At 34.5% G+C, this 24,048-nt stretch overlaps 1 protein-coding gene across 2 annotated transcripts in view; it reads left to right on the top strand.

The window, feature by feature from the left end:
* Positions 1-23,689, top strand: part of CAPS2 (calcyphosine 2) — a 40,283-nt gene extending 16,594 nt beyond the window's left edge. For both annotated transcript variants that reach the window (XM_037144723.2, XM_037144722.2), the window contains exons 7-17: positions 635-702; positions 1,825-1,944; positions 6,888-6,962; positions 7,782-7,877; positions 7,966-8,059; positions 10,617-10,735; positions 11,756-11,832; positions 13,343-13,497; positions 16,232-16,351; positions 18,759-18,855; positions 22,570-23,689. In XM_037144723.2, coding sequence (XP_037000618.2) covers positions 635-702; positions 1,825-1,944; positions 6,888-6,962; positions 7,782-7,877; positions 7,966-8,059; positions 10,617-10,735; positions 11,756-11,832; positions 13,343-13,497; positions 16,232-16,351; positions 18,759-18,855; positions 22,570-22,745 — 1,197 coding nt within the window. In that variant the 3' untranslated portion in view covers positions 22,746-23,689. The remainder of the gene's footprint in view (positions 1-634; positions 703-1,824; positions 1,945-6,887; positions 6,963-7,781; positions 7,878-7,965; positions 8,060-10,616; positions 10,736-11,755; positions 11,833-13,342; positions 13,498-16,231; positions 16,352-18,758; positions 18,856-22,569) is intronic.
* Positions 23,690-24,048: the final 359 nt, after the last annotated feature.

The following is a 24,048-nucleotide window of genomic DNA, read 5'->3' as shown; positions in this document are numbered from 1 at the left end:
GTTTGAATTCACAAGGAAAATGGGCACGGACTCCTAGATGGAGAGCAGGGTGACACCTAGTGATAGGGGAGGTGAGGGGGTGGAGGGACTGAGCAAAATGGAAAAAGACTTGTGGACGTGGACCACAGTGTGGGGACTGGTGGGGGGAGCGGGTATAAGGAGACTAAATGGTAATGGAAAATATACAATAAAGATGAAATAAAAATAGAACAAGTTTTATCTGACTTAATTTTTTTAACTAGTTTTATTTGCCCTTCAAAAGAAACATTTTAGTGATTCTAGTTACAGGATCGTCTAATTGGAATTGACTGACTACACCCCAGTCTGACGTGACTTAAAGTACAGTAGAGATAATTTTGGAAAAGCATACAATGTTATGAAGAGAGTTTAGTCAAAACGCTAATTGAGAAAAGTTGATCAAGGCTTATTAATGGAGTATATGTGTGGAAAATATTAGTGTCCTTTTAATAATGGGACACTTTTGTTTGTTTTTAGTTTCGCCACGGGGTTGAATGATTTCAGTTCGGTTTCAGCTTCCTGCACTGTGAATAGTTTAGATTTTAGGACTCTCGTGTTAACCATAGTGTCATTCTGTTTTACGGACAGTGAGATTTTCTTTATTTTCTCTTATCAGGAGATTGTGGCCGCTGAGAAGAAGAAACAGATTGTTGAGGAGCAAGTGATGATAGACCACCTGTCTAGGTGAGAGTTAGTCGGGTACCAGAGGTGCATCCAGGAAGTTTTCATTAGATATTTTTTTTATGGCTGACGGCCCGTATCCTTGGTCAGTGAAGGAGTGGCCAACTCAGGCATTCCCACACTTTCTCTGCTCAGTGCACTCATAGTGTTTTAATAGTTTTTTTTCCACAGTACTCCTAGGCCAATAGAAATACGCATCAGTTCCACTTATTAAATATTTTTGTCCAAACAACTTAATGAATATTTACTTCCTAACAATTTCATGGCTATTGGAAAAAATAATACACATAAATGAAAAGAAGGTATATATATATTTATTCTTAAGTAGCCATAACCACTTACTAATGGGGTGGATGCACCATCCTGGACACTGCACAGTATCTCCAACCTCAGGAATGTTTACGATACTGTTTACACACTCCCACTTTCTATTTCACATGGCACTTGCTTTTTATCACAGGATGGTAGAAAGCCCAGCTGTGCGAAGATGAGATGTCACTGAAGGGGTGCGTCTTACTGAAACTGTAAATGACTTTGAGCTAGTAATTCCTGTGGTATCTAATAAATATCAAATACTGTGTTTCTCTCGAAAATTAAAAATACCTTGCAGTGTCCCTGGGAAGTGTCCGGGGCATCCCGGAGATGACTTGGAATACAATTTGGGAACTGTGGGACTAACTATATGAATTGTAAAACATAATCTAAGTTTAATAACCCTTAAAAACTATATAAAGTTTTGGCACCTGCTTAGCTAGATTGCATGACAACATGTAAATACTGGGAGGTTTCAGAAGTAAGACTTAAGTTTAGCTTTGAAGAAAATGATTTCATTAGGTGGCAAAAAGAATGATATTCTACTGCATGTTTTCTGTAAATTGAAATAATTATTATAATCTCCAATGTGTCTCTTTTCATTATCTTGTGAACTCACTTTATTAATATTTCTACCCCCAACTACTCCGCCACAAAGTAATTATTCATTTAATACCTAACAGATATGTAATTCTGATAGCAGTGTAAATTTGCATTCCTATATGGGATTTTCCAAAACTGCTTACAAATATGTGAATGCTAGCACAATAGATTGTCCCACTTAACTGTCGAACTTTGCATTTTGCCATATAGGGCTGTAATCAGTGATCCAGAACAAAATTTATCCACTGAGAAACAAGAAAGTGCTTTTATCCTTCCAGATTCAAACATAGCGCCTCTTCGACTTAGGAAAAGAACACTACATGAAACAAAGTAAGATTTTATGTATATAAAGTTAGGATGTACTGTTTGTACATGTGTTATTTAAAATGTTACTTTGTGTCCAACTGAGAAAGTTTTTGCTTTTTTCTCTCTAAAGATAAGTGTATTTTTGGAGTTTAGACTCTGCTCATTCCACTTTAAGGTATTGGGATAAAGATTTCTAACCTTAATCTTCAGGTTTTTATTTGTGACTTAGGAGTAATGGCCACAACTTTAGGAGATAATGTGTATGTCCTTCTGTATAAAATATATAACATATTAACTTGGCATGGCTGGTGTAGCTCAGTGGATTGAGCGCGGGCCTGTGAACCAAGGGATCGTGGTTTGATTCCTGGTCAGGGCACATGCCTGGGTTGCGGGCCAGTTCCCAGCAGGGAATGCATGAGAGGCAACCATACATTTATGTTTCTCTCCCTCTCTCCTTCCCTTTCCTCCCCCCTCTAAAGATGAATAAATAGAAGCTTAAAGAAAACATATTAACTGAGACTTTGGTATGTACACAATACATAGTGGCCAAAGCTCATTGACACATAATATATTCAAAGTTGATGTTGTTTAAAAGTAATTATTCTTTTACATTTGCTCTGTAGTTTATAAAATTTTTAGATTGGTATAAATTTTCACAGTCTGTTGTAGTTCACTTTAATTTCTCAACATCACTGCCTGTTGACATCTAGCCTCAGTTCTAATAGACAGAAAATCTACCAGTTCCTGTTGTAATTCTTTTATGTTTTCAGACAGCTGTAATTGTTGGGCAGCTACTTTCTTAGAACTTTTATCTTTTTGTCTTATTTTCTTGAAGCTTTAGTTTTCATAACTTTAAGTATTTGAATGTATCATGTATTAATTTCTTATTGCTGCTGTAACAAATTACCACAAATAGTCTTCTAAAACAACACAAATTTATTCTCTTACAGTTCTAGAGGTCAGAAACCTAAAATCAGGATCTTGACAGGGTGCATTCCCTCTGGAAGCTTCAGGGAAGAATCTGGTTTTTTTTTGCCTTTTCCGCTTCCACCTGCTGCCTTCATTCCTTGGCTCTTGGCCTCTTCTCCCACCTTCAAAGCCAGCAGTGGCTGGTCAAGTCTTTCTTGTGTCCTCTCACAATGACACTCCTCTGTATCACAGGCACCTCTGCTTCCCTCTTATTAAGGCCCATGTGATTGTACTGAGCCTGCCCAGAAAATGCTGGATGATCTTCTCATCTCCAGATCTTCAATCTCATCCACAAAGTCCTTTTACCATATTATCTAAGGTAACATATTTACATGTTCTGACAGTTAGCACATGGACATCTTTAGGGGATCATCTCTAAATCTCTTTTTTAAGGTAAACTTTTATTGAAATAAAACATAGTCACAAAATGTACCCATTTTAACCCAAGCTTGTACAACTCAGTGGATTGAGCGCCAGCGAACTGAAAGGTTGCAGGTTTGATTCTAGTCAGGGCACATGCCTGGGTTGCAGGCCAGGTCCCCAGCTGGGGGTATGATCTATCTTTTAAACACTGATGTTTCTCTCCCTCTCTCTCTCCTTCATTTCCCATCTCTCTAAAAATATAAATAAATGAAATACTAAAAAAATAAAGTGTATACATTTTAGATGTATAGCATAATGAATTTTCACAACCAGAACAAGTTCCAGATGAAGAAGTGGGCTGGAAGCAGTACCCCAACCCCTCATCCCTGTGCTGCCTCCCAGGTGCTACCCACTTCCTCTGCCCCAGCAGGTTGGCCTCTCTGTCCTGCTGTCCATAGATCATAGCTGCCCGGTCATACACTTAGATGAAAGCATAAAATTTCGACTCTGCACCTGGCTGCTTTTGTTCAACATTAGGTAGTGTGCATTTTATTCATGTTATTAATTGTAGTTGTCATTTACTTTCATTGCTGTCCAGTATTTTACTGTTCAGCTATATTACAATGTATGTACAGGGGTTGATGGACATCTGGCTCTTTACGAATACTGCTGCCATGAACTTTTGTGTATGCCTTTTGGAGAACGTATGTACTCCTTTCTGCTTGGTGCACACCTAGAACTGGAATTGGTGGACCATTTAACATGCATATGTTTGGCTTTAAAAAAATATTGCCAAATAGTTTTCCAAAGTGGTTGTTGCCATTAACATGTCACCAGTAGAAGTAGAGGGTGGTATTTGCACCGTATATTTGCCTATGCTTGGTATTGTCTATATTTTTTAACTTAGTTCTTATAAGGATATGTAATAATTTTAACTTACATTCACTGGTGAATAATGAAGTTTACACGTTCACATATGTATATTGGTCATGTAAATTTATTCTTATATGAAACTTCTCTTCAAGTCTGTTGGGTTATCTTTTTCATACTGTTTGTGGAACTCCTTTATATTTTCTGGTTGCAAGTCCCATTCACTTACATTTTTGGACACATATTTTCCTACTCTGTGGTTGCCTTTACATTCTCTTGATCAGGTTTCTTAATTTCAGGTGGACTAGTTTTCCATTCTTTCTATTTGTTGTTAGCATCCTTTCTATCTTCTTTAAGAAATCCCTGCTTACCACAAACTTGTTGTTTCTCTCACTTATAATGCCATTCATGACATACATCAAGTTGTTGTAAATGCATGGTAGGTGTCTAGGCTTTTTCTTTGGTCTCATCTACCTGTATTTTTCTATGTTATATTCAACATTTTTTATTTTAATTAGTATTGTTTTTATTAAATACTTGCAGCTTGTTTATCTTCAGCATTGCCTTTGCACAATAGACCCTTTTCTCTTTAGTAGAAATTTTTGATTTAGGTAGTCTAGTTCTATGAAAAACTGTATGAGGATATTGATTAGAATTTTTGAGTTTGTGGATTTTACCCTCCCCTCTGATTAATTATTTCTAGAGGAAGAGGAGAAAATTCTGCTTCAAAGAGTCAGAAGCGGAAAATTGGCCCATGAAGTGCAGCCCTTCCTCTTGTGTTTCCCTAGAGGAACAGCTGCCTATGGCAGTCCACACTCTGCCCCACGCAGGAAGTTTTACATGACCCTCCCCGGAGGGAATGAGTGGGTCAGTCTCTTTAATTCTGATGTCAAGGACTTCGCCTCCTGTTGCTGCATTCTTAAGCCATGGTTGCCAAAGGTTTCATTAATAATAAAATTCATATTTTGGACCTGAGCAGCTTAATTCTTATTTCTGTATTGGTTAAAAATTTGGGTAGATTATTGGTGCTACTTATCAGATACCTAAAAGCCTAATATGGAACTTTCCATTATAATATAAATGGCTATTTTATATTTTCAAGGAGACTCTAGACTTCTTGAAGCTATTACTTCAGCCTATCACTGTTAAACTGAGTTCTGTTCACCTTTGAGAAGCAATATAATGTAGTAGTTATGAGCAAAGTTTTGTCTAGCTTGCCGTGTACTAACTGTATTATGGCTCTGTAAAATTTATTTATGAAATGGGATAATAATACTTCATGGATTTATTGCAAGCATTAAATGAACTAATACACATTAAAGTGACTTTAATAACTAGTGTCTAGGAAGTTCTCAATAAATGGTAGCTACTATTAGTGCTATTATTTTCTCAGCATTTAGAATTGTTTATGGCACAGAATGGGCATTCAATAAACACATTAATACTAATGGATTAAATTGAATCAAGATGTCCAAGCTTTTATAGCTCAAGTTTGTGTTCACAAACTTACTTGGTCCACTGACTCTTGTTGGCTGTATCTTACTTACTTTTCGTAGAGACCTAGCTTTTAGAGAGGCATAATGTTTCAAGATCCTCATGCCCCCATATGACTATTTACATTATTGCAATGCTGTAATACCTACAGTGAATATTATAAGACTGTTTAGGAAGGTCAATAAAGATATCACTGAATCTTTAGATTTTTTAGCATACAGAAGACAGTAGTAGAATGCCAAAGTGTGTGCGTTTGGGTTTTGCTTAATACTATTAAACAGAATTTTAAGAATTAGCCATCTTTGTGAGATTATTCACTGCTGTCTCAAGGCCATGCGGATTAAACAGCTGGTCTGTATGTCTCATAGCTATACCGATTTCAAGGCTAAAAACCTCATCTAACATTCTTTTTCACTCTTCTGTTATTTTGGTAAGGGATGTTTTGAGTGACCCCTAATTGAAAACCTGACTGATAGTGGCTTTAACCAAGTTGGGATTTATTTTTCATATATAACTAGCTGCTTGGGGTTGTCACTGGTTTCAGTTCAGTGGCTCAAAGATAGTGCTGCTCTGGGCTGGCTTCCTTGAGGTTTCATTGGCCTTTCTGACATGGTTGCTTGAAGGCCATAGTGGCTCCAAGCATCATGTCCCTGCCACGTTTGCAGGCAGGAACCCCTCACATGCCGCTCTCTTATCGGGACAAAGCACAGTCTTTCTTGGGAGTTTATGGACAGAACTGGGTCCCTTAGTCACCCTAAATTAAAGAGGCTAAGAAAACAAATTCCATGGTGGAAGGGAAGCAAGGGGAATAGGGCTAGAAATGCCTGTCGGGATATACTGCAGCAGGTTCAGTCACAAAAGTGCTGTCTTTGTTCAGTGCTTACTTTTATAGGACTGTGTCACTGTTCATTCTGCATAGAAGTTGCTCATGCTTATATACTATATTTTAGGGTTATTTCTTATATGTTGGTTACAGTGAACAATCTGAAAAAAAGAGGTTTATGCATTCATCCTAACACAATTTGTGCATTTCAAAATATTAACTTTTTTGTACTTTTATTGTTTATATCAAATGTATGTCACTTTAAAATAATTGTTGATTAATGTGTTTCTCTTTTTGTTATTGTTTATTCTATTAGAGTTGTCGTAATTTCCCTCCCTTTGCCCCCTTCCACCCACCCCGCCTTCCACTCCCACAGGCAGTCCCCACACCGTTGTCCATGTCCACGGGTCACTCATACGTATTCTTTAACTAGTCCCTTCCTTAACAGGATAAGAACGCATTCTACGTTAACCGAAAATGTGCTTTCTCATAAAGTTCAGTTTGATGGTAGGATCATATCAAGGTAATTATGACTTTATTACACTTTTAAATCTCAGGATTATAAAATGTGTTTTGTTTTCAAATAGAAGTAACAATAATGAGATTAGTTAAATTTATCACAAACAAGTGCAAATATGAACTTAGGACATTTTTGAGTAATATATGTAAGTTAATCTGTTACAAAAGTTATAGGAAGTATGAACCTAAAGAAAAGCATTTTAATTGGAAGTCATTTAAAATGTGATTTAAAATGTCTTTCAAAAAGAAATGTAGAAGTGAACTTTAAAAAGGTATATATTACTACTAGAAGATTTTAAACGATTTAAAAATTAACCATTATATAAGCTGATTTATATAACTTCATGTGATGGCTTTAGTAAACAGGTTACTGATAGATTCAAGAAGATGACTGAGTAGGTGATTCTTAAATCTCTTTCCTCAGTCTTACAAACTTCCAGTAAAACAAACGCTACTTGATAGTCTTTGTATATACTAATGGTAAAGTTTTATTTTTAATTATCGTGTTGGTTCAGTGATTTTAAACTTTCTAGGACCAAGGGTAATGCATGTATATCATTGAGTGGCTTCTTGCAAACTCAGCATTTTTAAAAGATCTTTCACTTTATCTTAAAAGTTTCTATCAGATTAGTCATCTGTATATCCATATTCACACCAGTGTAACTAATGCTCGTCTCCATCCAAATGCACCTTAAATCCATACGTGAGCAAGCCGTGGCATGTTTTCCTTGTGGCTTCTCCTATCCCTTGCTCTTGCCACACATTTGAGGGAGTTACTTCTTTTCCTCTTAGAAAACTCTTTGATATTCTTCCCTTTTTGTAGAAATGGACATGATGCATGCAGAGAGCTGGTTGGGTTCTTTTTTATTCACGACCAGTCCCTTACAATTTATGAATATCGGCAGTTTGGGAAAAACAGGTATGCCATAAAGCACCATTACGCCTCTCAAGATGATTACTTCTGAGAGAAGCTGAGTGACTTCACATTTTTTTCATTTAACTTCTAGAACAAATGTGCTTCCTTTTATTCAAAAAAACATTTATAGTCATCAGCGTGGACGAAGAAAAGGAAAACAATACCAACTTGGCGATTTTTATATTGTAAGTTAAGGGTGTGCATACAAAAGCGTTAATTCCAGACAGTGGGTTCTGTGGGATCCCGTGGGGCTGGCAGAGCAGGGTTTCTCATCGTTGGCCGATTTTTGTCCTTCCTGAGCAGGGGCATGTGCTTGTGTGAGTGGCTCATGGTTGATAAGTCCCAGCAGGTTCCGCCTCTCTGGCTCAGCTTTTATTCCCTTTAACACTACCTTCTTCCCCTCCTGCCCCCTAAATCTGAAGTATAGGCCCAGGAAAGTTTGTCTCGGTATTTTTAAAGGCTTTACAGGGCTGTACCATGGAGTAATGTGGCCACTTCAATAGAACTAGGAGTGATGCTCCCCCTAGAACAGGCTTATCTTCTGAGGATGCGCATTGTTTCTCCCCATGCAGAGGGGCGGTTGGCTTCTGGAGCCGTCATATATCTGGTAGCTTATCCTTATGATTTTCCCACCTCATGAAGCTTCTGGCACATGGTGAATTACATGGATCTTTGTAGAATGTGTCAATCATAGATAATGTCACAAATTGTACAGTGTTCTTACATTTCAAATCATTATAGTCACACGTTATCTTGTGATTAAAATGCAGCACTATCCGTAGGGATGGTAACACATATATATTCATAGGCTGGACATTGGAAAGAGAAGAGTGAGTAAGTAAGACTCTTTCTCTGCTTTTGAGGAGTTCAGTCTAATGGGAAACATTCAGCTAGGAGAGGTAAACATTTGGCTTCCTGAAGAAAATGCCATGTAAACTTAGCTAGGTGGGACAGGGAGATAGGTGAGGGTAGGAAAATCCATCTGGACTGTAGAGTTCAAGGTTAGTGTTATTGGGAATGAGTGGGAACTGAAGCACAGCCTCTGCTAAACAGTTGTCTGAAATGTGTTGGAGAGTCATCGAAAGATAAGATGTGGATGGAAGGGGGAGAGGTGACATTAACTTTGTGATTTAGAAAGATCACAATGTGGGGAATAGATTAAAGACTAGGTATAAAGAACCAGATTGGGTTGAACATGTATATTTAGGAAGGACATTATGGCTACCTGAATTAGACAGACAGCTGTGGCTGTGAAGCTAATTAGAAAAATAAAGCAAATGTTTAGGATGTAGAATCATTAAGATGTAATAACTGTTAGGTGAGAGATTGGAGGTGAGGAAAACTTCACATCTTAAACTCGAATTAAATAAAAAATATATATGTACGTCACTCAACTCTGCATCTTGGGATCTGGAGAAAATTGGCTTTGACCCCCGTTTCACAGCCTGAAAAAAGATGTTTATGCCGGTCCCACAACTGCAGTTACCTCCAGCTCCGAGTGCTGTCTCCACTAATTGAGTGTCATTGATGCCGTATTCCCACTATGTCTGTTCCTTGTCACTTAAGAAGATGTAGGACTCTGCTCTCTTTCATGATTTCCATGAAAGGAAGGAAGAAAAGAAGGAAGAGGGGCGTGGGCAGAGTCTGCATGCAAACCGTGCATATGATGCCTTGTGTGTGTGACAGACATTTTGAAAGGGACATGGAGAGAGGTTAATACTACAGCATGTCAGCAACTTACAAGTTATGATTAGACATTCTCATTCTTAGAAATATGTCCCTTGGGTATTTCCCATGTTAAAAGCCCTCTTCATTTTTTTTGACTCCTTGCATCTTTTCCTCCTCCCTACAAAATTCCACTTCTTTTTAAAAAATTTATTATTATTATTATTTCCCTGAAAATCTATTTATAGAGAGAGAGGAAAGGCAGAAATATTCTACCTTTTCTCTCTTTTTAAAAAGATTTTATTTATTTACTTTAAGACAGAGGAGAAGGGAAGGAGAGAGGGAGAGAAACATCAATGTGTGGTTGCACTCGTGTGCCCCCTACTGGGGACCTGGCCTGCAACCCAGGAATGTTCCCTGACTGGGAATCGAACCAGTACCCTTTGGTTGGCAGGCTGGCACTTAATCCATTGAACCACACCAGCCAGGGCATATTTTACCTTTTTCTTCATTTTTGGGTATAGGGGAGGAGATTTTCTTTTGCTTTCCAGATGTTACTCTGGAATGTATCTTTTCTATATGCCCCACCAAGGTCTTTTCCTAAACACTTCCTCAAAGAATTTATTCTTTCTTCCTCAGATTCTTATAAAAATGGAGTTCTTACATTATTTTTTACATGGATGGTTAAATAGAAGATTATTCTAATTCAGAGATTGATTGAGAGGTTATTCCTGTGTTCTTCTGTATTATTAACTGAAGCCTGTGTGGTTTCTAAATGGTCTTTAAAATGCTTTGTATTTTTTATTTATTTTTTACTATCAAATTTCTTTAATGTTTTTATTTTTATTTATTTTTTATGTTGACATGATCAAGTATCTTTTATTTTTTCATTGTTATATTTTATTTAAGAAATTTTATTGTTGTTCAGTTACAGTTATCCCACCTTTTTCACGTTGCCAAAAATCATTATAAAAGCACACTATGTCACATAATCAGAATATTTAAAATTAGCATTAGTTGTGTTTTACTCCTTATAGATTTTCTAAGCTTTAGATAATTCATTTGTTATTTTTTTAGGGTGCAAACTTGACATTTTTAAGTTCTGATCATCCCACACTTCCAGAAAGCATAAAAGAAAGCACATTACTTATACTTCGAATCACAAATATTGATCAGATAGCTTTTGATTCATTCAGGTAAGTCAAACATACATTTGTCATTTTGAAGGTAAGTGAAAACACTATTATTCATTACTTAAAAATGAGATTCAATCTGAAAGTATTTTGACTTTAGATTTATATTTTTTAAAACAAAGCATAGCTATGTTTATCTATTTTATTTGTTATCTTATACTCCATGTGTGGGAATAGTTACAATCAAGTAAAGAACAAAAATGTCCCATTTTATGTTAAAGGTGCTTTATTAATTTGCCTTTGCTCTAACATTTTTATGAAATGCTAACAAAGCAATAAAATTTAAAGGATCGGATACAGTAAATATTAATATTTTCCCCCATATTTTAGTGTGATATTTTTTAGCACTAAAAATGTCTCAGCTTCCACATGTTAATAGTATTTATTTGTAATATGAATAATGAAAGAATAATACTATAAATGAGAAATGCATTTAAATGAATTTGAGCTGTTTCAATTATTTTTTATATATACTCTTATGTGCTGTTATTCTTGCTGAGTGATTTTTAGTGGTAAATATATGCTATTCTTACAAGTATTTCTTGGTAATAAATATAATTCAAAATGCTGATAATTGCTGTACTGTATGTGCACCAGCGGCCATATCCCACAAATTGGCTCTAAGGTAGTTTTTATTTACTATGTCATTTTACTGTATAGCTCAAAATGAATGCACTTTTTGGCTTTGTAATGTAATATTTTTCTATTTTATACTTTATAAGGCAATACTACTTTTAAATTTAATAGTTTTAATTATTTTAAAAGGACACCAAAATAGCTAAAAAAATGACTATAATCTTAAAGATACTTGTTGGAAGGTTTTAAGAATGTTAGCCCTTAGTATACACTTAATCCTCCTGGGAATTAAATCAGCATGTAGAAGGTGGGATTTGATTAATCTTGGCACTGTTCCAACTTTGATGAGACTTTCATTTAATCTAGAATGGGGAAGAGCTTAGAGTTTCCATACTCAAGGTTACAAAACAGAATGTGTTTTTATCACTGTGAACATGTCAATTGCAGGACTGATTCTGTGGAACATGAGGATGATACAACCAGTCAAGAAGCCAATGATAGGCTGGTCTTTAAAGCCATTCAAGGTGTGTATCATTTTATTTGCTCTTGACTATTTCAAATGTTTAACAATTTTGTTTGTACATACTAAAGCAGTATGTTTCAGATATTTCTTAGTTTTATGGCACTTGATTTATATTTCCAAATTGCTTATCTTTTTGTAAGTTAATTATATGTATGTATGTCTAAAAATACTTTTAAGATACCCCCTACTTTAATGATTCTAATTGAATAACTGATATTCTTTGAATTATGAATTTAACAATTCTAGAAAGAACTCAATTATATGGATTTTATTCATGGACTGAATCAAATGTAGCTAATTTTGTAACATAATACTTGTCTCATGCATTAGATGCCATCCTAAAGAGATGTGTGGTCGCCTAGTGTAAAAGACGTGAGACTAGAAGCCACAATTCCATCATTCAATAGACATATGACTGTGCAAACCTCTTGTACCTCTTTCTTCATCTCTAAAATGGGGGAAATAATCAGTTTTATTAACTTTTCATAGTTGTAATATATACAGGCTTTGGACACTCACACATGTTGCATATTTTATTTTTAGAGCCTAATTTTTTAATTGCTACAGTATAATAGGCTCAGACAATTCTTGCAGTCAGTTTCATAGTCTAGAAGTAACCACAGGAAATCATCATGTAATTTATGAATTTTAATAAATTCTGGTTTATCATTTAAAGACAATCAGGGAGTGAGAAGACTAGAAATTTTCAAAGTTGTTTGAAATTGGTATTTGAAATCTCGAATTTTCTTGATGTCATTGTTAGTAAATTGTTTTTTCTATCATGGTCAAAACAGTATTTGTCACTATTGTATCTGGTGACATGTACCTCCTCTAATGTATTGCACTCAGTAACTACTTTAGTAAAGTTCACTATATGTTCTTAAAATGGCACAAACTTCATTAAGTGAAATTGATTAATGACCCACAAAAAATGCTGGGGCCTGAGAATATAACCTCTTATGAATTCCTGGAAGAAAGGGTTACTTTAAAAGTGTCAGCAAGGGATAACACTCCAAAGCCTTCATGCCATTTCACATATATGTTATACCTTGAAAACTGCAAACTATTTTAGACATTTTGAACTAATAATTTTTGAGTGGTTTGACTGGTGTCAATTTTGTAATTCAGTTCGTATCAACAAAGACGGAAGAAAGAGATGAAAAATGTGGTGTTGTTAGATGAAGAGAGTGCCTAGAAAATAAAATTCTATTTGGAACATTTAGGTTATTTTGATACTGCTCAAGTGACATTATTTTCCTACATTTAAAATGAACACTTTCACCACACAGTGGTGCTATAGTTCTGGTATATTTACACATAATTTCATATCTAACCTTCTTTATTACAAAAACTCTGTTTTCCAAAGTTTTTTTTATCAGTCATACATATGATTTGGTTGGCACTTCTTATAACATGACATCAACTTTAGTTTTCTTACATGAGAGACAATTGCAATTTGATACATTTGTGAACAGGAACTATTAGTTTCCATCTCTCCTCTTCCTAAACAGATAAGCTGAAAAAACAGCTACATAAGAAAGGTGTTCGTATTTTGTCTGGTTTGGGAAAATACTTTCAACAATTGGACAAAGAAGGAAACGGACTTTTAGATAAACCAGATTTTAAGCAAGCTTTAAAAGTGTTTCACTTACAAGTGTCTGAAAAGGTATGTACCACAGATACTTCACTGCAGTAAATGGTTTATTATTCTTAGTTGATATTCACTTCTCTGCTGAAATTTTAGTAGTTCATTTGTCTCCTTTTTCCTGAGGCTCTGATATCAGTGTTCAGCCATCAGGTAACAAATCCTGTTGGTTTTTAAAATTTCAACATTCATTCTTCTATCATATTCACATATATGATATATGTGAATATATGATAGAGAGAGAGAGAGAGAGAGCGCACATATTAACTACCCATTTTCCTAAGACAATGAGAAGATACACTCTAAGATCTTCATTACAATCATAACAATATAAATGGTTACAAAACAATATGATATGTGTTAAGTAGAGAATGCTTTCAGAACACCCGGCATAAATTCCAAACCATGTTATAGGGAAGGAGAGGGAAGATCATAGAGGGATTCCTGGTGGAGGATATATCTGAGCTGAATTTTATTTTATTTTTTATATATTTTATTTATTTATCTTTAGAGGGGAAGGGAAGGAGAGAGGGAGAGAAACATCAATGTATGGTGGCCTCTTGTGTGTCCCCTGCTGGGAACTGGTCTGCAACCCAGGCATGTGCCCTGACTGGGAATCGAACCACAATTGTCTGGTTCGCAGGCCTGCGCTCAGTCCACTGAGCTACACCAGCCAGGGCTTGAGCTGAATTTTAAAGATGAGGAATTAAGCAGACAAGAGGAGAGGAGTGTGGATCAGACACTGGATAGTTCTCGAAAAGTGAAGCTCATTGTGAAAGCATGGAGGACAGAGGGAGTGTGGCCTGCCCTGGAACTGCAAATGCTTTGTCCCCTCACGCCCCACCCCCAGGGCCTTCACACATACTGTTCCCTCACTGTGAGTAATCTTCCTCTAGACCTTTGCATGGTTAGCTTTTCTCATCACTCGGGCCACAGCTTTTCCTATGGAGAGTGCGCCCTGACACTTCTGTCTATAGGAGAACCCCATCCGATCTCTGGTCCTCTGCACTTCCTATTTTATTTTCTTTATGCCACTTCCTCTGCAAGCAGAATGTTAACCCATCAGGGCAGGGACCAGGGTGCTTCTAGTTTCCTGCTCTGTTTCTAACACCTTTCAATAGAATCTGGCATACAGCAAGTACTGAATAAATAAAGACACAATGCTTTACTTTGAATGGATAGATGGTGGAAGGAAAAGAGAAGAATGAAGAGAAATAGGCTTGGGAGGGTCTGTTGCATTAAAGCCTTTCATGCCATGCTAAGAAGTTTGGATTTTATTATAAAAGTATGAATTTGATTCAAATTTACCTTAAGAATTTCAGTTAAAAAATCTTCTTCATTGTTCATTTTTGCTTCTACAGTCTTGTCACAAGATGTAATGTGTTTTGTGGAGGGAACACTGGAAGTTGAGTTTGTGAGATACAGGTTCAAGTTTTAGGCTTACTACTTGAACTGTGTGATCTTGAGAAGGTCTTTTCACTTTTTGAATTGATAGGCTGCGCCTGGGCAATCCAGAGACAATACTTAGAGTATTTGAGCTGTGAAGCTCTAGTGAGAAAATGACACAGGAATATGCTTTATTGACTATAAAATCTGTACCAGCGTGATTTTGTATATTATTGTTGTGATGGACCTAACTTTTGTGGTTTTGCAACATTTAATTTCATGGCCCACCTTGTGACACACACCGTGAGTTATTGAACGGCCTCTTTTTTTCATAAAACAAAACAAAAGTAAAAACCCAAAAAGACAGCAATAGAAAATTAGAAAGCCTTGGTGTCTTTATCAGCAATTATACAGATAATTAATACCCAAGGTAAAATTGGAAGCCAGATAATCTGGGACAACCTGTATTCTTTCTGCTTCACCACAGAACTTCCCTTCTTGATTGGCTTGCTATATTTTTATGATTAGGTTCAGGAATAAAAACTTAAAAAAATTATATAAGGTACCTGTTATAGGGAGAACATATACAATGAAAATATGAATAAGGTCCCCCCCTTTTTCATATATTTTAAATAATAGTCCCTGTTTTTCCCACTGATACCACTGGAGGCTGACCATATAATGATAAACAAACGTAAGTGGCTGTAAAATAAGAAAATAATAGTCACCAACCTAATTGTAGAGTTAGTTTGTCATAAGGCGTAGTTGCATTCCCTGATGGGAAATTTAAAAAAAAAAACAAAACAGTATTCAACCAAATAGCTTAATTTCTATAGAAATAGTGTGATTGAATTAACCTCAGTTATTTTTAACTGAATTATCATTTTTCATATCTGAAAAAGAGTTACATAGATTTGTTGCCACTTTGGCTAAATTATTTAATTCTTGAAAATTATTTATTTTAAGCCTCTAGTGTTAGCTGTTCAATTCTAGTATTTTATGAGTTGGGTGAGCAAATAGAACAGTTGGGGGGAGAATAAAACATTCTATTAAATAGTGCATTTATAAAAACAGTAAGTGGCAATGGTAAAATGAACAGATTCGCATAAGGGATTTACTCAAAATAACATCTTTTGGTGTAAATTATGGAATAATATTAGAGTCACTCAAATTTGCTTTATACTTTCAAGCATAGTTAGTGGTCCCAACCACAGAGTTTCTTTAAAGAGCTTTCTGAGTCGATTTGGTTGGATTTATATATAATTTTTTACTTTGTCTAGGACTGCAAAAGATGTAACGAAATACTATGATTGTGTAGTCATGTACAACTTAAGGGTGCAAGAATGGTTGGTCTGTGTGTTATTTCTAGGATTTCGAGTCTTTGTGGTTGATTCTGAATGACAGTGGCAATGGCAAGGTTGATTACAGAGAATTCAAACGTGCCATTATTGGTGAAATGAACGAATATAGGAAATCGTTTGTTCGAAAGGTAACTTTTTAGGTAATCTTTCAAATGCATGTAGTTTCTTTTAATAGATTGTTGGGTTCCTTATTTTAAAACTTTAATGAATTACCATTGAAAATATTTTAAATCCCTTACCTATAATGTATTTTGGTTTTAGTAAAACACAAACAAAAAAAAAACATGTACAAATACAACTGTCCCAGGATAATGCTAAATAATTTGTGCATTTGTTTTAGGAAATATTATAAAAGGAAAATAAAATCTGAATCAAATTTTGGCTCACAAATTACTAGTTCCATAAATTGCTGGCTCCATAAATTACTAGCTCTGTGACTATATGTGCTTTTTAAATATCCCCAATATCCTCAGTTCCTTGTCTCATAGAGGTGTTATAAGGTCTGAATGAGATAATACATACGACTTTACATTGTGGCTTTGCTGTGGCCAAGGTGCTCAATATGTGCTATCTTAGGATGACTGTGATGGTTCTCTAGTTTTTATAATATGCATGCTGAATGTTAAAATATGGATTAAAACAATCATGTTAAATTGGAATTAAAAACCAGGAGTCCTGGTTTTTATAGGAAGCCACAAATTAATGCAGTTCTGGTAGCCAGTTTTAGAACATACTTTTGAGCAGCATAGTTTTCTTTTCCTTTTGTTCATGTGCCTAATACAAAATATATATGTATCTAATACTGAACAAAGCCACTGTATATAGAGTCGTATAGACAATTACATCAAGTATCAATCACAAATAGAAAAATATCAAAATATTAACTGGCCAACAGATACACAAAAGTACCTTAAGCCAAACAAATTTGCCTCATTCATAGTATTTTTAAATTTCCATTTATTGGTACTTTACATATCCTGGTGACAGGTTTGGGTGTTGGAAATGTAAACCAAAGAGTTGTCTCCTTTATTTATCTTGGTGTTTGGAATAGAGGAAAAAAGTAGTGTCACAAAGTACAATACCAGTTTGCTAGGGCTGCCATAACAAGTGCCACAGATTGGGTGGCTTAAACAATGGAAATCTGTGTCCCCAAATTCTGGAGGCTAGAAGCATAAGACTAAGGTTTCAGCAAGTTTGGTTTCCCCCAGGCTTCTCTCCTCGGCTCGTAATTGTCTTCTCCCTGGGTGTTCACGCAGCCGTCCCTCCGTGTGCGTTGTCTTTGCCCCAGTCTCTTTTTATATGGACACCAGTCACATTGGATTAGGTCCACCCCAATGATTCCATTTTTAACTTAATAACTCCTTTGATTTTAGTGATGGAATATTTGGAAATTCACTTACATGTCAAAATACTTCTGGCAGTTTGTTTTAGCCATTGATCAGTTTCATGTGACTCTTAAACTGGAATTTACCGGACAGATTTTTAACCTAAGTCCAGTGTGCAGAGGAGGAAAGCCAGGGCAACGGAGGTTAGGTTACTTTATCAAAGTCAAGGTGCTGGAGACTGATAGAACTGGAAAGAAGATACCTACCAAGAAGGGCTCCTGGTGACTGTTCTCAAATGCATAAACAGAGCCTAGCAGCCATTCCTAAACAGGAGCACCTCACACAGACCATGCATGCTTCAGGGAGAAGCGTGCAGGGAACTGCCTGGCTGAAGTGTGTTCCTGCTATAGGAGCCAGCCCTCATAAAGGAGTTCCTGGAATTGTGTTTCAACCAATAGGACTGAGGCTTTCCTTGCCAATTGGACCTGTACAGCTATACTTTTATTAGCATCCTACCAACCAATCAGAGCAGCTCCATTCTGACCAATCAGGACAGTGCCTTTGAAACCAAACCGCAAGGATTTGGAGTCTCCATTTGCATGAGGATGGACTAATTAGGGTCCATGGGTGGGGACTTCTCTTTCTATAAGACAGCTTTCCTGTGACTCTGGGCACTTTCTCATTCTGTTGAAGACTAAAACTACTTTCCCTGGCTGAAGCTGAAACATTGAAAATATCTCCTCAGACTAAAGCAAAGCAGACCAGAGAGCAGGCAGACCCAGATCAGAGCAAAGTGGAGCAGACTGGATGGGAGCAGAGCTTTGTGAAAGGGGCCTCACTTAAGGGCCACCTCGCCTGAGGACCACCTTGCAGCCATGCTTTTACACAGCCTCCTATTTCATATAAAGCTTACTGCTGTGGAGCTGTACCACAGCCATGCTACATCACAATTGAGTTGTTCACACCGGATACATTTTCCTCCTTCACTGTGTAGTGCAGATTGGGTATTCTAGTTGGGGTTGAACTGGTGCCAACAACCATCTTGCTCCAGTACCTTTCTCCCTTGTATTTATGATTCTGCCATCATATACCAGTTTAGTATTTTTAAACTGTCTTTTTTAGAACCTATAAATGACTACTGCAGAATAAAAAGTTAGGTTCACATGTCTAAAGGTTTCATAGAAAAAATAATATTTCTGTCATTACTTAGGCCTTTATGAAACTGGATTTCAACAAAACTGGAAGTGTGCCTATTATGGACATAAGAAAATGTTACTGTGCAAAGAAGCACCCTGAAGTGATTTCAGGTAATTGTTATGAGTCAAAAGGCATTAGATTTCTAAAATGTTAGTTAAAAAAAGCAGTATCTTCAAATAATATTAATTCATAATGTGGACCTGAGGCCATTAAGGGAGGAATAAACAATTATCTTTAAAACAGAAAAAGTGAGAGCTATTTAACAGTCATTAAAAAATTCTTGGGTCTATTGTCTGTACTTTTTTTTCCTTGATGTTTATGATCAACACTGAACTTTTATTTCCTGTTGAGATAGTGAAGAATTTGACTTAAAAAGGACAGAAAAGAGATAGAGAACAGATAGGTACATCTGCAAATTTTCTGAGTTAGTTTTACTGAACATGTTTATACTTGAAGATTTAAGGAAGGATGAGGGGATGTCTTTCTCTAGGGATAGAGCTATACATATAATGAATGTACATTGTCTATGGAAAATTGAGGCTATAGAACATATCTTTAAGTAATTCTAGAGGTTTATTAACTATTATATTTCTTTTGACTTTAATTTTTACATAATTTATAAGTGAATTTTCATTATATAGAAAGCATTTGGCCATAGTAACTTCTCTGTTTATATTACATTTCCCTCTGTAAAGGTAGCAATTACTATTTTTCATATACACATATGTTTCAGTCCTTACTCTATGGATTTTCATAGATATATATGTGTTATAAATATCTAATACTTTTTGAGTTTTTTTCATGAACATAGTGTTCATGAAACATTGTGTTATGTAGTTTGCTTTTTATATTCAACAGTGCATTTTAGAACTCTTCATGTTAATCCACATTGAACTATCTTTTTATCTTCTGCATATTATTCCTTTAAAAATCAATATAGTACAGTTTGGCTGGGCCTATATAATGCTATTTTCTTGGGGTACTATCATGACTTAGAATATGTATGTTTGAAGTTAATTAATACTTGCAAATTGCTTTGTAACATGGCTATTCCAGATTGTACTGCCATTAGTTGGAGAATTCATTTTACCTCAGATTTTTGACAACCTAATAGACTAAATTTTTAAAAATTTGTATTACTGTGGTTACTAGGGAAGTTAAACATTTTTGTATATTTGTTGACCATTTATAATGAACATTTAATGAACAATTTCTAATTCATATTTTAGATTATATAGTTAACTACTATAGAATACTATTTTTCTAGAATTTTCCTCTTTGATATTAAAAATACACTGTAATTATTTAGGTTTATTACTGTCAATAGCCCTTATAGTTTATTTATTACTTTTCATTGTGAAGTTAAAAGAAGCAGAATTTGTTACAAAGATTAAAGTTGAATGACTTCCCAATTTTAAAAAATATATTGCAGGTCAAAATAGCTTCATTTGCTTATTAATGACTTTAAATGAACTACAGTTGCCAAAAGAGAATTTACAAAATTAGTTATACATATTATATCTTTCCCTCAAAACCCATATCATTCTCTTCTTTTTTCCTTTAATTAATTATGTTAAAGATAAAAACAAGATAGTTTACTTATTTCAAAATTTGGTGACTTAACACCATGGTTTTTTCTCTTTGTCTTCTCTAATAATCATAAGTTGTTTAAATAGCTTTAGTTTTTTTTTAATTGTTGTTAAATTGTTGGTGAAGGTTTTTGTTTTGTAGTTGGTTAAACTTCTGTTAGGTTAAGAAATGACATCCATTGTCTTTATATTCAGATGAAAAAGATAAGCTAACAAACTATACAGATTTAAAAAGAGGAAAGCCTGTTACTGTGTAAAAATTTTTTTATAATATTACAAAATTATAATTTATTCACATGTCCATTTTGGGGATATAGATTGTTTACAATTTTAATTAATTTCAAATTGAATCTTTTACTTTTACACCAGATGTAATTTAACTACAAAAAATTTTTACTTTGTTTAAATAATTTATTTTTAAAAGTATACTTAACTTTAATAGAAATGGAATTTATCAAGTGTTTTTCTGTGTAATGGTATTAGAAATCTAACGTTTATTAAAATATTAAGAGAAGCAAAAGAAGGGTTAGTTACAAATGATGGAAGATAGGTTATTTCCTGGGTGAGAATACAAAGGAAGTACAAATTTCTTGAGTATTTGAAATAAATTTAAATAAAAAATCTTTTACCTAGAAAAATAGTATGAAAATTTATCTCTTCAAACATGTGGATTATAAACATAGAGGAAAATCTCCCTATATATTTTTATTTAGATTAGATCTTGATTAATTTTTATCCATGATTTCCCTCACAAATGATTTTATCCATGATTTCAATCACAAATTCACTTTATTATTTTATATTACTATCTCTGTGTAGCATAAGTATTCAGTCCTTTTTTGACCTTTTTTTTTAAATAGTCGTGTTCTTTATTCCTTTCATGTTTTTAAGAGACAGCAAGCTTTTTTCTATTCTAAGTAGATTTTATTCTTTCAGTTCAAAGGTACTTTACAATGAGTTGTTACCTGAATCTGTTAGAGAGCCTCTGGTGTTTGAGAAAGAGCCAGCTCTTACTGTAATTTTGCCTCTTCTGTTAGATGAATATTCAGGTGGTATTCCAATTTAAGTTTTAGAAAACTGTACTTGAACAATAATTAAATAAATTAAAAAAATAAAATGCAATATGACTTTAAAATGATTTATACCAACTATCCTTATAAAAGTAAATGAAAAATATAAAATCATTTATAGGGTCCAAAGATTTTTTTTAGGCATCTTTTCTGCTCTTGTATATGGGTCTCTATTTTATTTATTATCTGACAACCTGTAGCTTCCTTTCTTCTCTTAATTCCTCTTTTCATATTAAAAAATTAATGAATGTCTCTTTTCCTGTTCTATTCTAAGATCCTGAGAGTAAATCAGTGCAAGGAAGGGTAGGCAATGAGGGGGGTGGCAAATTAGTGAGAAGAGTTCTATGATGGAGAACCCACATTTGGGGTGGTCAGTGAAAACTTTCCAAGAGAATGGTGTTTAAGCTGAGATGGATCTTCTGCTCCAGCTGACCTTAATATGATCAAAGTTACTTACTTAAATAGCCTTTTCTGAATAGCTCTCTTTCTGAATTAAAAAATCAAGTGAATTTTTAAAGAGGATCAGATATTGTGTTTTCTCTTTTAATAACAAACTAAAGAATTGCAGTTATTTACATATATGATTCTCAGCATCTTCTAATAGGATAAAATCAGTCATATTTAATATAAGCCAATAAAAATTGCCTACTTAATATAAGAGATGGAAATAGAATGATTTATCAAATGTAAGTTCTTCCAGCAAACATTTTCATAGGCCCTTGAATCTTGTGTTTGCAGTTACATTTTCTAGCTGCAATTGTGAGTAACTGATTCACAAAGTAACTAATGCCTGAATGTAGAGATATCTTTTATACATCATATCACTGTGTTAATCTTTGAAAGCATTTGTTTTCTTCTTCTTTCCAATGGGAATGAAGGTGAGTCCATTAAAACATTAAGAAAAATCAGGATATCTATGATAGTTAACTATTATTTTGCCTCTACAGAGGATTCATCCTATCAGAAGTTTAAAAGATGCCTCCAAAACATTAATCATTAAATTCCGGTTTATGAAAGAAAGTGTGTAAGTAAATTGGAGGATACTTTGACATGAGATTTTAAATCATTGAAAAGATTTTACAGGGTGATAAGTATTTCTTTACCATCGTCAGTCATTTTCCTGAAATTTTAAGGAGATTGTTACATGGTCAGTACTATTTTGCAGGTCATTCCACGGAGGAAGAAATCAAATTATCTTTTCTAGAAACATTAAAAGGCGCCTGCAGCAAGTCTGATGAAGTGTCATATGGGGAATTTGAAGATTACTATGAAGGTCTAAGTATAGGAGTGGTGGATGACGAGGACTTTGTGTCTATCTTACGCACTCCATGGGGGATTTAGTTTTTTAAAATTAGCCCTAAGCATTTTAAAGGAGAGATTAATTTAATGCAAAGTATGATCAACCATTGGAATGTATTATTCTAGAGCTCTATTCTGTTTTTTTTTCCTCAAAAAGGTTGAATCTGGAAAGAGAAATATTCAGAAAGGAATATATAGGGATATGGATATATTTATGTGCAAGTATGAGTACCTCCCTGTCTATAAGTTTTAAATTATCTGTATTTTTTATTTATTACTTACCTTGAATATATTTCAGAGCTGTTTTTATTAGCCTTCATAGGGAAGTAACATCTGTATCAGACTATATGAAATCATTTATTGTAGTAACCAAGTTTCTTTCCATTTTTTTCTATTCATTTCCCCAAATAAAATTGCTACCATTCTCAATTTGTTAAATTGAAATTGAGCTCAAAGCTTTTAAGATTGAAATAGTCCACCTTGTTTAAAACATAGGAAAATGTTAAAGGAATTAAAGGATATGCAAGAGAAAATTTCAATGCAGGGTGATTATGGATGTTTTCTGTAACATAAATATTTTTGAATGATGGAGGCCTACCTGTAGAATGTGTATTTAAACACAGACTTGTGTATCCTTGCCTTCTAAGTCATGTGCTGTTGTTTGTTCAATAGAACACAATGTAATTATTCTAGGGACCATTTGTCTATTTGTCTATTTTATTTTTTAAATGTGATCCTTACAACCTGCACAGAATTATTATTTAGTGAGAAACAGTACAAAATAGAAGATGGGATGTTTTCTTAGATTATTAAATAAGCATCTCAAAAAGTACATTATCACATATATGGACTGAAGGATAATTTAGTAATTCTCAATAAAAATATAAAAAGATATTTTGTGCCTTAAGATGAATGTAAGTTATTCTAAGCACCTTTTTTGGGGGGTATATAAACAACTGAAACATTTTTTATGAATAGAGGTTATTTAATAGTTAGACATGTTATAATCATTTTTCTAAATTCTTCTGTTTTTCATTTCTTTTTGGAAATACAAAGAAGAGAATGTTATAAAGTTGTTCTGAGTACATAATTTTTTAGCAATACTTTTATATGTCAATATAAATTAGAAAAAATAGTATTGAGCAAAATAAGTGGTTAAAAAGTAAAAATAAATACTTTGTTGAATATGACTTTTTGCATATAATTTTATTCATCTATACTGTTGGCAGCCTTATACAAAATGTGATTGATGTGTGTGAACTAAATAAATTCAAAGTAGTACCTTTTCAATAGTTGAGGAGGTACCAAAACTCACTACTGAAATATCAGAAAGAAAATATGTATA

The sequence above is a fragment of the Artibeus jamaicensis genome, unplaced genomic scaffold (genome assembly GCF_021234435.1).
Source record: "Artibeus jamaicensis isolate MK-2021 breed Jamaican fruit bat unplaced genomic scaffold, CSHL_Jam_final contig_233, whole genome shotgun sequence".
Taxonomy (NCBI): Eukaryota; Metazoa; Chordata; class Mammalia; order Chiroptera; family Phyllostomidae; genus Artibeus; species Artibeus jamaicensis.
This window is presented reverse-complemented; position numbering and strand designations above follow the sequence as displayed.